General features: G+C 39.2%; 1 protein-coding gene across 1 annotated transcript in view; it reads left to right on the top strand.

Moving 5' to 3' along the window:
* Positions 1-13,275, top strand: part of PGBD5 (piggyBac transposable element derived 5) — a 160,841-nt gene extending 147,566 nt beyond the window's left edge. Inside the window, exons 6-7 of the mRNA XM_075203449.1 lie at positions 971-1,076; positions 8,528-13,275. Coding sequence (XP_075059550.1) covers positions 971-1,076; positions 8,528-8,720 — 299 coding nt within the window. The 3' untranslated portion in view covers positions 8,721-13,275. The remainder of the gene's footprint in view (positions 1-970; positions 1,077-8,527) is intronic.
* Positions 13,276-15,256: the final 1,981 nt, after the last annotated feature.

The following is a 15,256-nucleotide window of genomic DNA, read 5'->3' as shown; positions in this document are numbered from 1 at the left end:
TGTCCCGCTGCTATAGTGCCGCCAACCCCGGCTGGTTTGCCTAGTGCTGGTTAAGTGAAAATCGGGGGGACCCCACGCAAAATTTTTCCCCGATTTTCACGGAACCAGCAGTAGTCAGGCAGCACTAGGGTTAAGCATGAATAGAGGGGGGACCCCACGCTTTTTTTTTTTAAACTTTCATCTATTCTTTACAGTTTTGACAGCTGCCGGAGCTACGGAAGCTGTATGACAGGGCAGTGTAACAGTGATGTGTTTACAACTCACTGCTACAACACAGGAGAGTTAGCTAAACACGGGAGTGTTTACATCGCAGCAAATCGCCAGAGATGACCAGCGATTTTGAAGATCAGGGTCAAAATTGCAGCTTGATACATTTCAGTTTATTTTAAATAAAATTCAAGGGTTATTACCCGCGACTTGCCGCGATTTTAACACGCTGTCAAAATCGGACCTTGATACATTTACCCCCAGAAGAGAGTGTCACATGTCTATCAGGTCAGGACTGTGGGAGTAGTCTATAGTATTTAAAGCTGTATTTTTCGTTTGTTCAGCTTGATTGATGCCAGTTAATGGCTGGTGACTAGGGAGCAGGTCTATGTTAATTTAGTATTAGGGTCATGAGAAAGTGTGTGGACCTTTTTATGTTGTCAAATAAGTAAATGTACTATTTACATAAGGACATAAATATACTACTTTTACATGCAACTTATTTAGGGTACATTATATCCAGATTGTGTACAACTCAGCATCAGGCCCATAGTACACAATGTAGAGAGAACCTAGTGCAAGTATGTGTATGAAAAGTTAAGTATAAATAAAAAACAACTAAATTGTTATTATTAATCTATTGTTGTGGACTTCCTCTTCTTTTGCTTGTGTATTTAAGTGTGCATGTGTGTGTATATATATATATATATATATATATATATATATAAAATAGATACTTTATTTTCTCCTCTTTTTCCTAAAGGAGTCATTATAAAAAGAAAAAGTGGAGAGATTCCTTGTCCATTGGCAGTTGAAGCATTTGCTGCTCACCTCAGCTACATCTGTAAATATGATGATAAGTATAGCAAGTGAGTAACCAATATTCAGTCATTTATGTATAAAACTTTTTTTATATATATTATACTCTACTCAATCATTAGGGTAGGGTTTAGCTTGCTTTCTAAAATTAGATTTAACTTCATAAACATGTACAATAGGATGTTGTAAATTCAGGAAAGAGCAATAATCCATGTGTTATGTCATATGTCATCCAAAAACAAAAAGCAACTATGTTTTATGTTCTAAATGTAAATTTAAATATTGATTTATAAGGAGCAAATAGCACACAGATGAAGCAAAATATAATTAGATAATTGGTGTAAAAATGCATAATATGACACCTGTGCCAGCAGGAGTGTCACAATTCCAAAAGGTTGGGAACCATTGCTATATGTAGAGTATCTTTAGTTTCAATGTATTCAATGTGTTCCTATGCATCAAAGGGATAATGTAATTTCTCAGTCAACCATTGTTTTTAAATACATTCAATGACATAGTAATTTTGTTTCGTGGTTGACTGTGCTCAAAATATAAATAGTTTCTTTAAGTGCAAAAAGTATATAATATAATATACCAACAAGGGGTTCAATATTACTTGTATGCATATTTATTGCTCCACCAGAGATGTGCGAATTGATTCATCTGGTTCTGAATTTTGACTAAATTTCTGTGATTCACAATACGCAAATCAATATGTGAATCAGTTCAGATTTGCCTAAAATATGCTGAATAATTTACACCCTCTGGAGAATAATGCCAATTACAGTATATTTAAAGTAAGTAAGACAATCAGCAGGATCAACCAATGTCCTGTTTCTGTAACCTTAAAAAAAGAGTTTTCTGCCCCTCTGGCACTCATCCTTCCTATACAGTTCTATGGACAAATGTCTTTTAAAGCTACAATTTTGTTTATTGTGTCATATACGTGAGCTGTGATTTTTCAGTGACTTCTCAAATTATTTTAATCTTTATCTTTATTGTTTTTGTTTTTTTAAAATATTTTTATTTTCAACAAAATATGAGGGTACAGAAAAAAAAGGGATTTGTTAGGCTTTTCAGGTAGGGAGCATACATATCCACAGAATTTCTACAAACAACATATACCTGCAAGAGTAAAGGAGATAAGAACAAGGCTATCCATATATTTTGTGACATGTGAGCTCCTACAAGTAATTATTGATTTTGACCTGAGAAACCAATGGTTTCAATAGTGAATTCCAAGAGTGAGCCCTCCAAAGGCTACATGTTATTGTTTGTTTGTTTGTCTGTTTTTTAAGGGAGGGAAAACGTGGGATAAGGATGGGGCGAGGGGTAGACAGGGTACCAGGAAGGGAGGGGAAGCTGCATCCCCACAAGGAAAAAGGGGGAGAAAGAGAGAAGAGAGAAAGCAAAGGAGGAGCCAGTAAGGGATGTGACCCACCCGGCCCTTCTTCGGCAGTGAAAAAAGAGAACAGAATTATTATTAATTGCCAGGTAGTGGCACTCAATTTACTAACCCGCTAGTAAAATGCTACTAGAAACGCATTTTTACTAGTGTTTTTTACTATTATTAAAATGCAAGTAAAATGACAGTGGGTATAAGGCCTTATCTCCCTCTTGCTTATGCATACATCATAAATGCATCCATATTGTGTATAGCAGTTCTATCCACAGTGATTATATTTGCAATGACCCCATTATCTGTAACAGCTCTGTGTCTGGCAGTGGATTCCTTAGGGGGGTTTCCAGTTGCTCAGAAAATCCTGTATGCTGAAATTAAGACAGTTCCGTGGTTTCGAAGGAAGAAACTGCTTCTAGGCACCGCCTCCTATTAATGAATGATTTTTAATGCACAGCATACTTGATGCCTCTTTCTTTTTTTCTTATATTACTTTTCATTTGTTACTACATGTATATACCTTGTGCTATTATTATTATTATTATTATTATTATTATTTTATTACAGCAGGTGGGGGGTAGGCTTTTTTATGAAACCAAGTATTTGGAAGCCCCCCTTTAGAAATCACATGTTTGCATCTTCCTGGTATAGCCCACAATAGTTACTTTTGCCTCTATTGTTTATATACCAGCACTGTGCCCTCTAGATTTGCCCCATTGATTATATTTATCCTCTACCAACATCTTCCATATTGCTGATAACAGTACTGTACTCTCAAGCACTACCGCTATGACTTCCAGCACTGTCTCCCTGAATCCTGATCCTATTAATACTGGCATTGATGCTCCTCAATACAAACCCCTTGAAACAAGCGCTATCTCCTTCTGTGTTCCCCTCCATTGAAATAAGCTGCATGCAATCCAGCAAAACCCCATTTATTCCAATACTGTACCCATAGCATTGTCCTAATTGATAGCACCAGTATGCCCTCCAGCATTACATCTCCCCATTCCTCCCTTATTTACACATGCAAAATCACTGAAACAATGAATTGGGCTGCATATTTCACACAGTGTTTCCCTCTCCCTTACCTTTCCTATCCTTTGCCTTCTTAAATTCTGCCTATTGTCAAAAGTGGAAGAGAAGGAATGTATGCTGGGCTACTGCCAGTCACCACACTGTTCATAAATTGACTGATCTGTCAGAGTCTGAATATTACAGTGGCAGCCAGCAGTTCAGCAAAACGCCCATACATTTTACCTTGATGTAGAAGGGACAACAGAGGGGAAGGTATTATGAAGGCACTCGACAGCCTGCAGGAAAATACCATGTTGCATAGCCTGGTTCACAGCCTTCCATGCTACATGTGTACCAGTGTACTATCCAGTTTGTGCTACATCTCAGAAACATCATCTTGAAGCATGACTGTGACTGGATCACTGATAAATAACTTCTGGTATAAATTTATTTAAAGGAAATAGCGCAGTGCGCTTATTTATATAATTGCCAATGCACTTATTTTTGATTGAGTATATTTTGAGATAGGAAATCGTTATTTCTAAGACTAGGGTAGAAAATTTGTTTCTCTGTTTTAACCATTCTAGAGGAAATGCCTTATTTCTAATGTATATATCTGATACAATAAGTCTTTGTTTTGAAAGCCTTTTGTATATCTTGGTGTAAGGGAATGCTTTGTTTGGGGTTGTACCTTTCTTTGGGAATGTGTATTCTACGACTTTCTAAAGAAGGGATTCATGTTGATTGGGTCTTTTGATGTGTGAGGGTTCACTTGAAGACAGGAAGGTTTAATTAAAGATTTGCTGCTAAATTTCCTGCGTCTAAAAACAAGATGCAGGACATCACAGAGTTTTGTAGAATTACACAGATAAGTGTAAATATTGTTAGCTTTGTAAATCTATATTTTGATAAACAGATTACATCCTGATTCTAAAAATACCCTGTGTCCAGATCTGTACACTGAAATGTATCCTTCTGATGTTCCATCTGACCTGATCATCTGGTAGCTTAAACCAGTGTGAGAGCAAATAAACATCACTTGCTTCAAAGACCTGCTTGAAACCATCTTCAATATTGCTGTAATCCTGTGACCTGCAGATTAGACCCTAAATCTAATCTGTTTTCCGGCTGTTTCTGAGGTTGGACCCAGCTCTCCAGTATCACTGCTCTGCCTGCTACCCTACAGCTCTGGTCAGTGTGATAGGCCAGGAAGGATCCATCCACAGCAACCCTGATCCATAGTAAGAGGTCCAGAGTTAGCAGCCCAAGTGTACCAGCACAGGAGTACACTAGCAGTGACAGTTACCCAGAAGGAACGTGGTTCTGAGCACCATAAAGTAGCTCAGTGGTGGCAGCAGACTCCTCCTACTACAGCAACAGGGGCCTATTTGGAATAACGAAAGGGGGCGGTGGCAAAGTAAGCCACGCCGGTTTCCAGCAACAACAGACAGAGTGGCATAGGCGGTCCATCCTGTCACAGTGACAATTGGTTATATCTCTTGTCTTTAGAAGTTCTTTTCTGTGCCTCTCCTCTTAAGTAATTGAATGATCTACTACTGTCCAATGGTACTTTTTTTGATGCACTATTCTGGAAGGTTTTTAATGAGCCTGAAGAGGTTTCCTGCACTTCTGAAAATCCATTATGGCTGCAAAGGCCATTCTGAGTTGGGGTGAAATAATGAGGTTAATTTCAGGCAAAGCACGCAAAACCCATTTGGTTCCAAGCTTTCAAAGATCTCTACTTGGGACAACAGAGAAACCTTTGTAAAAGAAAAGCACTGACACACAATCTCTGTGGCATCGAGAGTCACTATGTCAACTTGTGCCCCCTGAAACTGGGAAATGTGAAGGGCTAGATGGTTCTGGAGAGGCCATCCTGGGCAGTGTTGATGGCTCTGGAATATATTCTGTTTCTTCTAAATTAGTTCTATTGGCTTGAAGTCCTACCTGTCAGGTGCTGCTCCCACACCATGCTAGGTGTGGGGAACGGACGCGTATCCTCTTCGGCGGACCCCCAACGGGACATACTTCCTGGTTCCGCCGGACGCGCATGCGCAGTAGCCAACGGGACGCTTTTCTCCGCAATATCGGCGGTCAGGAGCACCTGACCGCCGCAGGCACCTATCAGGGCCAGTGCCCTACTATTTAAAGCCCCTCCTGTTCCTTCCCTGTTGCCAGAGTATTGGTTTCACCATTCTCCAGCGTCTGTATCCAGCTCCCATATCTAGTGTTCCTTTGGTGTTAGACCTCCGGCTTGTTCCTGACCATTCTTTGTCCTGCGATTTGGCTACTTCGATTCTTGGATTCTGACCTTTGGCCTTCCACCCGACCTTCCCTCTGGATCACCCTTGTGTATCGCGCTATAGTTTGGCTTCGACCCGGACCGTACGACTACTCCTGCTATCTCCCGCTGCACTGTTAGCTAGCTTGAAGGACATGCGTGCCCCACACAGCCAAGCCCATACCTCCTTGCGGGGGTCCCTGGTGAATACCGGTGGTACGTTAGACTCCGCACCTTCCTGTCTAGTAGAGTCAATACCAGTCAGCGGCATCTCCAAGTCTGATCGTGACACTACCTGTGTTCGTTGAAATCTAGTGGGGCAAACCAGGGGATCAAATATGGTGGCTATACTGCCATGAAGTCTATTACTTTATTGCAATCTTCCCTCATGATGACCAGACATCCACATGTTTTCTCCTCAGGTGCTTAAAATCTAGCTTAATAGTGGGTCTACATACATGGTCTGCAACAGTTACTAAGATGGCTTATAGATCTTAACATACACTAGAGAAGTGATGGCTAAAAAAATAAAAGACAGATGAGCCACATGAATATATTGTATTAATATTTAACCTGCAATTGATGGAGACTCTCTAGTGAATTCTAGTACTGTACTGTGAGCTACATGAATCTTCATTCAGAAAGGTGTGAAACAGAAGCAATAGTAATGCCACATTGGGCTCTGCTTTAGGAATTGTTAGGCAGTGTGTACAGGAGTCCTGACATTACAGTGCCTGTACAAATGGTCTTAAAATGCCTACTTCCAGGGGTATTTATATATTCCCAATTGAATTGGAACACAGCTTTGCTGTCAGATTTAATACTCCAGCATTACTAACCACTACGTTTTGTTCCAAGTCGATGAGCAGCCACGGCTGCTATTAAAGTAATTTTAGTAATTTCCTCCAGCAGTAATCATATACCCTGTAACATGACCACAGAAGAAATTAGCCTGCACTTGGTATATCCCATATTATAAATGGTACCAGCTGCATGGCAATATAAATGCCCATATATGTACACAAAACAAAAAAAACAGTTGTTGTCAGTGCTTATCCTTAACACTGCATATCTGTGTGTCTCTAGCACTATGAAAACATGAGGTATTAGTTTATATTTTGATCAAAACGTTTTAGCCTGCATTCCTGTGTCAAGGGCACCTCATTATATGCAGGTCCTACACTGACCTATAAGCTTCAAACACCATTAAAATGCAGTTAAAATCAGATGCACTAACCTCCCAGGTATAGGGGCTAACTTCTAGTAAGGGCTGGCTTGTAAGCCACACCCAAATGAACCTTAAATAGGCTTTGATGGATAGCTGCTAAGGCAACATAAGGCAGTATTTTGAAACAAAACCAGAGAAGAAATAAGCCTGCGCTCGGTATAACCCATATTATATATGGTACCAGCTGCGTGGCTCTAAGCCCACGCTCGCTATATCCCATATTATAAATGGTACCAGCTGCATGGCAATATAAATGCTGCCATATATGTATAGAAAACAAAAAAGACAGTTGTCAGCGATTATCCTTAACAATGCATATTTACGTGCATCTAGCAATATGAAAACATAAGGTATTAGTTCATATTTTGATCAAAACATTCAAACCTGCATCCCAGCGTCAAGGGCACCTCATTATATGTAGATCCTAAACTGACATCTATGCTTAAAACACCATTGAAATGTAGTTAAAACCAGATGAACTCACATACCCTGTAATATGCCCTGTATTTGTAGTGATGGCCAGCCAAAATACAGTATGTGCCACCAATAATAAGCCCCCAAGTAGAAGTAATACCCAGTAATGACCTGGGTAGTAGTAATATTATTTGTCATATCTCTATTAATATTTCTGCCACCAGAAATGCCCAATAATAGTACCAGTAGTGTTATTGTCCAATGTCACTTATAGTAGTGTGCAATAATGTGGCCAATAATATTAGTTCCCAAAAATGTCCTTAGTTGTGCCAATGTAAGCAGGTGTAAGGACAAATATCACTTTTAGTAGTTTCATATAGTGTCACCAGTTATTGCAGTCCCCAATAATATCACCCGGTGTATTAGTGCCCAATGTCGCTAGTTGTAATAGTGCCCAATGTAACAGTAGTAGCAATGTCAAATAAAGTTGCTGGTTGTAATAATGCCCAATGACATTTATAGTAGTTTTAAATAATGACACTACTTGTAGTAATTCCCAATGTCACCACCAGTTGTCCTCCCCAATAATATCACCAGCTGTAGTGTAGTGGCCAATAATTTCACTGGTTCCCCTATTGGCAGAATTAATACATTCAGTGTAAAATGTAATTCGTACTATACCAGCCACATATATAGATTCATTAGTGCTGTCTGGCAGAGGAAAGCTGAACTTGCCTCCTTGATCGCTGTTTAGCCTGCGCTGCAACAAGGATATCCTTAGTGATGTAACATTATGGCATCACTGGATTTCCCTATGTAATCTGAAAGTGCTTAGAAATTCTTTGTTAGCTCTACACATCCTGTTTGAATGCTGTGTACAGTCATTAGGGAGGCAAGAACTGAATTGAATAGTTTATGGCTGTCTTACAGCGACTATCTCAATTGGAGAATTGTAAACCTTTAATATACGCAAACAACTGTGAAATTTGAATTGACCGTTTGGCAGAGAGGGTTATTGATATAATAGGATAAGAAGCTTTAAATTTAGTTACCAGAGTCTAGCATGTTATATTAGGATTTATACCAGTATTATTTGTCATATATATACTAAATAAAACTAGCTAGTACATCCATATGATTAACTGTTTCTGTTTTCTTACAGGTACTTTATTTCACACAAAGCAAGCAAAACTTGGCAGCAAGTGTTTTGGTTTTCCATAAGCATTGCTATCAACAATGCCTACATCCTCTACAAAATGTCTGATGCCTACCATGTTAAAAAATACAGTCGAACTCAGTTTGGAGACAGACTTGTGAGAGAGTTACTTGGATTGGAGGAAACACTCCAAGATTAATATCAGAACTGCCTTCGGTTTAATAGAGGTTTCTTGGAAGCGGAACATGAATCCTCTGCTCTGGACTGCCATTCAGGGAAATCAATGTCAATTATGCCAATCTACTAAATATTATGATATAAGCATATTGAGGCAATGACTTTAAAACCTACAATTTAATAAGCATCGCTGTTTTTATTTTCTAGTAATATTAGAAAAATTATCATACATTTTAAATCACACAATTAAGCATCTAAGAGGAAAAGCAACATAAGTTATCAGATATCAGTGTGTGCCATTTAAATCATACTATTTTAGATCTGTTTGTTGTCTGTTACAGCAGACAAAAAAAATCTGAAAAGTTATTTAATTTATCTTTTTCCAGCCAGTTTAACATAAATATTTTCATTTTTCATTGAAAAATATATTGTTTAAATGATTGGTCTTTTGTTACATTCTTTAGTTATCAGTAACTTTGACATGCAGAATGTTTTATAATTGCTACTATAATTACGTATGGGGTAGCATATATTGTAGTGAAGTGCACACCATGGAATAGAATGTTTTTATGCATCTTAATTGACTATCCGTACTTGAATAAACCAATCAAATATCTGTCCCACGATAGAACTGATTCCACACTTAATTCTTAGACATGGTGCACCATTCACTACAATAAATTAATTTTATTCCAGTCTCTATTTATACAGGGGGTTATAAGGGGTATATTGGTGTATTATTGGAAATCATTGTCAATTAACTGAAAACATACTCTTAGTTACACATGTTGCAGAGGAGTTAACATTCAAGATTAGTAGTCAGCAATATACATTTTGATGGCTATCACTTGTGGCCCTTGGCACATTATAATGGCAGAGAAGCATTTGGCTTACTAGAACTTGTGCATTTTTTTCACATAATCATCGTGATAAGACACAATTATTTGAGAAGGGCTTTACTAATTTACTGAGTTGTGCTTGTCTATGGGTAAAATAATTATCCAATCATAAATAGCCTCACAAACCTTGGGACCCCTATAACATGAAAAACATGGCCCCCACCTACTGCACTCCTCATGCCAGTGACTGTAATAGTGAGTCCTACTTGCTGGCTAATTTGCAAAGCTAATTTGGTAAATGGTATACAAGAGTCTGTACTGGTTGCAGTTGTACAATGCCTTGTAGTGGGTACTGTACAAATGATCTCCCAATATATTGTCTAGTATATAAATTCCTAATATAATGACCATGGTATAAAACATGGATAGTATATAATGCAGACCTCCAACTTGGTGATTATTGTGAAGTAGACCTCCATGCTCCGGCAGCCAATATATAGCAGACCTTCGGTTTCCACTGGTCAATGTATAGCAGACCTATACACGCTTCTTAATCCTTGGTTGCTAGCATATAGCAGACCTCCTACATTTAGTGGCCAGTGTAAAGCAGACCTCCAATCTCTAGTGACTAATGTAAAGCAGACTTTAATTCTGTGGTGACAAGCAGATCTCATTAACCCACCATGATGTATTCACTATCTTCCCCACTTTGCAACTTGTTCATTACTATTAGAGGATCGCTGAGACCCATTAGTTACATCTAGAAGCTGATATGTTCATTCTTAGATAGGAAACCGTCTAGTTTCCTGTCTAATGCTATGAATAAAGCAGAGTGCTGGGAGCTGCCTGATAGATTTTACTGATGAAGCTGTCTGCTAGTCATGACTGTCAGCTAAATGCAAATAACAGCTCTCGGAGGCCCTTTCTCCTATCAACAAAAAAGTGGCACAGCAGAAAATGGTCAATTTACCAGGTACATTTTGCAGCTCCCACCTGTACCTCTATCACAGCGGCAATACAGAACGTATGAAAGCACCAGGCTTGGACTTTGAATTCGGAATCATTCCCAAGGTTGAATTTTCTACTTCTGTCTGAGAGGACTCAATATGGGTCTTGTACATAATATATATTTTTATCAGCACATTTTAATGAACAGCATTTACTACTCTAAGCACCTGATTACTTAAAATTACTTAGCCCAGCATATTTTCCTTGAAATTACTAAATAAATAAATTAATGTTAGTTGTGCGAACTGCAGGATATCACTGCAAAGAACCTAATAGATGAAGTTGCAGCCCCACTGTGATATTAAGGGTCATATACGAGTATGAAGACTTACAGATGTTCCTCTGGTGCAGGACTTGCAATGAAATGATGTTTCAATTTTGCCATTGTGCACACTCGTATGACAGACTGCAATCCAAAAATATTAATTCAAGGGATCTTCAGGAAGTTACTTCCAAAATGTTGAATGGGGATTATGCATCTATGAATATGGTCAAATAGATTTAAAAAATAACACTTTTCACATGCACATTTTTCTGGTTAGTAGATGAACCACAGTGAATTATATTTCATATACACTTTTTTTTTAACTCTTAGTGGGGAATTCAATTGAACACGTTACATGTGGGAGTAGCGCAGCCCACGCACTATTACTATAAGTACAGTAATTTTAATGCGGATTTCTGCTTGGGCCACTCACTTACTGTACTAAAGGTAATAGTGTATGGGCCGTGTTACTCTCACAAGTAACACAGTTAATTGACTTCTCCGTTAGTATTGTTATTTTCAAGCAAGAAAGGATTTACTCATTCATCGGCAGATCAAAGCATTGTAGTGATAATGTCATGGTGCCTACTCTCCCGGAATGTCCGGATGACTTGAACATTTTTGGGAGCTCTCCTGGATTCCCGAGAGATTAGGGCAATCTCCTGAATCCTACCCACCTCGTTGGTGAAGTGGGCTAATTGCGTCATCCTGGCCCTGCACCCAGCTATAATAGGGCAAAATTGTTATTGTATGGCAGGGGGTAGGGCTTAATGATGCGATTATTGTGGCCATGCCCCAAAGACATGGCCAACTTTGGAGATCTCCCGAAGGGGTGATCTCCAAAGTTGGCAAGTATGGATAATGCCTAACTTTAATTGTCTTTCTCAATTCTCAAGACTTTTAATATCCTTTCATCTGCTGATCAATCACTAAATCCTTGTTGTTTGCATATTATGAGTGTCTACTTGCATTGTACATCGCACTGTTCCTTTACTATTGTGCAGGTAATTTGGATTAAGGTGCCTCATCCAAAACGGTGGAATAATGAGACTGAGGGGTATATTTACTAAACTGCGGTTTTGAAAAAGTGGAGATGTTGCCTATAGCAACTAATCAGATTTTAGTTATCATTTATTTAGTACATTCTGCAAAATCTAAATTGATTGCTATAGGCAACATCTCTACTTTTTCAAACCAGCAATTTAGTAAATATACCCCTGAGTGTCTGTAATTGGCACATACCTGCACTTATTTTACTAATAGTAAGATTTCAACATGCTGCCAAGTGCACAATACTGATATCCTGCAGATTGATCTTTTAGTTTGGTCTCCTTACATATATGAGAGGATCTCCTAAATAACTTTCAGCTCCTTACGGCAAACATCTTAAGCCATAATGGCATATTCTGTCCTCGTGTGTTTTCATATTTGCATGTCACCATGTTTCAGTTAGCTAAGTCAGATGTCTGTCAAGCAAACTGACCAATGACAGAATTTCTTTGTGAGGTTTAACAGCTCTGTGGAATAGTAAGATTTCAATGTGCTGCCAAGTACAGAATGCTGATATTCTGCAGAATCATCTTCTAAATTGGTCTCTTTACATAAATAAGAGAAATACATGAAATAAGAGGACATTGCCAAAAAATACCGATATATTAAAAGAGGTATAACACTGCTTTTGTATGACTTACAGACCAAGATGTGCTGTGGCTTTGTATTTTAAATGGGCACAATGTTTCAGTTTTGAAGACAGATAGACAGACAGAAAGAGAAATCCTGATTTCAACTGGAAATTTTGGCCATCATATCACCTAATTTTTGATGGTTCTCTTACACTATGAGTAAACAAGAATGGGCAAGCACCTCATATAAGCATAGATATAAACACAACCTGCTCTTGTATTTTCAAGGCATTCCATGTATTGAAACTTGTAAGTATGAAAATTACTATGTAATACATGTGCACAAAGGTAGAGAGAACCACCACTACTTCCATGTGTATACTGTGGCTATATATATATATATAGGCATCTCTTACCTCCCAATGGCAAAAGAAAGTTCTTTAAATATACTAAATTTTTGAGCAGGTCTGTGTTATATTTATTTTTATTAGGGAGATGTATATTGTAAATTTTGGTCGCAAACAGCTCTCTGACTTCAAAGGTTCATCAATATATTAACAACACTGTTTCAAACTAGTACTAGGATCACTTAAATACTTTTCAGCGCCTCACGGCAACCATCTCCTATAGCCATAATGGCATATTCTAGCCTCGTGTTTTCATATTTGCATGTCACCATGTTTCAGTTGGCTAAATCAGATGTCTGTCAAGCAAACTGACCAATGAAATAATTTCTTTGTGAGATTTAACAGCTCTGTGGCAATGTTCAAATGTCATATTATTGTAATAATTATTATTGTCTAGTAAAAAAAATGACTATTTATAAAGATTATTGAAACCGTTTTTTTGTGTTAATATAATTCCACTTTTCAGCTTACAAGGAGTAGATAAAAGCAATATTACTGCTATTTTATACATGTATATGTACAGTATAACGTTATTGTTCAAAACTAAAATATCACCACAAATAGAAGAAATCACAAGCAGGAAAATGACACCTTATGCAACAGATTGTCACAGCTAACAGCTATTGTCATAATGTCATAAGCTTGTAGAACAGGTGGTAGAGGTCTTAGGTCAGATAAGTGGTGCAACAGACCTTGGACCATCTGGGATAAGGTTTGAATCTGAACAGCCAGCACCTGGGCTGGAGAAGGATTTGTCCTGCTTTCATCCATGGAAGTGAGTTCTTCAAGAGTCTTCACTGGCTGGTTATAATGTCACAGGTAACAGCTATTGTCATAAGCTTGTAGAACAGGTGGTAGAGGTCTTCACCTATAGCAGCCACCTTTCCCGTAGAGCTTGTTGCGCTCACAGGTACTCGGATGCCTCTAGCTCTTATGCTCTGCATAGTACAAACTTATGGATATAACTGTAAAGCGGGCAAGGGGGTGACGGCAGGAGATAAGCAAAGTCAGAGACAGGCCAAGGTCATAGGGCACAAGCAGGCAGCGATGTAAGGTCCAGGCAAAGGGTCAGGTCCAGCAGAAAGACAGGATATCCGATTCACAGCAGAAGTCAGGGTTACTAGCAATAAATCATGGTCCAATAAGCAAACCAAGGGTCATACACAGAAGGGTCTATCCAGAAGTACAGGAACAAAGTACAGGAGCAGGTCAGCAGCCAGGAAACTGAACGCTATAACCGGCAAGCAGGCCAAGCCCTCCCTGCTTTAAATACCTAGACTGGCCAAAATTAGAATTAAGGAGGTGCTGGAGGTTTTAATCAGCCACTGAGGATGTAAATAGGTAAGTAATTTAATTTGCACCTGCGCCTGGCTGCCTCTAATGCCGGGACGCAGGGCTGTCAGTGAGAGCGTCCCGGCCATTGCCACAGTGACGGCCGGGATCTAGAAACTGGAAGTGACATCCCGGCTGTTGCTATGACAGCCGGGCCGCAAGCAGGAGAGATGAGCCGTGGATCGCCGCAGCTCGTAAGAGTACCCCCCCCTTGAAAGGTTAAGGAACCCCGACATCCTGGTTTGTTGGGAAATTGTTTGTAAAAGTCTGTGGTGTGCTTGCCGGCATGTAAATGCCTCCATGGAACCCAGGATCGTTCCTCCGGGCCACGACCTTTCCACTGTACCAGGAAATGGATTTTCCCCTGGAACTTTTTAGAATCAAGAATTTTTTACACCACAAATGTCTGATGATCCTCTAAGTTAACAGGCTGAGATGTCCGTAAGTAGCGGAGCCTAGATTTGCATGCAGGAATAGCAGGCTTCAGGAGAGAACAATGGAAAGTGTTCGGAATCCTAAGAACGGGGAAGCTTCAACCTGAAGGCGACAGGATTGACCTGTTTAATAATAGAAAAAGGTCCAATGAATCTAGGGCTAAGTTTGATATTACAAGTGGAGAGCCAGACCTTTTGACCCACTTTAAAAGAACGAATTATTTGGTAACAGTGTGCAAACCTTTTAGACTGGAAAGAGGCCCGTAGTAAAGCAGAGTGGACTTTCTTCCAGATAATCCTGAGATGAGAAGCCGTGGAATGTATCTCAAAGAGGCTAGAATGGTTGAGAGAGGACAAGGATTTGTATCTTGAATGGAAACTGAAATTGCAGAAATATGGAGAGATGCGAGTGGAGGAATGCGAACTCATCCCAGAAGGCAAAGATGACCAATTTTCTTGCAATTCATCATCATCATCATCATCATCTATTTATATAGCGCCACTGATTCCACAGCGCTGTACAGAGAACTCATTCACATCAGTCCCTGCCCCATTGGAGCTTACAGTCTAAATTGCCTTACACACACACACACACACACACACACACACAGAGACTAGGGTCACTTTTGATAGCAGCCAATTAACCTACTA

This window comes from Mixophyes fleayi, chromosome 3, assembly GCF_038048845.1.
Source record: "Mixophyes fleayi isolate aMixFle1 chromosome 3, aMixFle1.hap1, whole genome shotgun sequence".
NCBI lineage: Eukaryota > Metazoa > Chordata > Amphibia > Anura > Limnodynastidae > Mixophyes > Mixophyes fleayi.
Note: the sequence above shows the minus strand (reverse complement) of the source record. Positions and strands in the feature narration are given on the sequence as shown.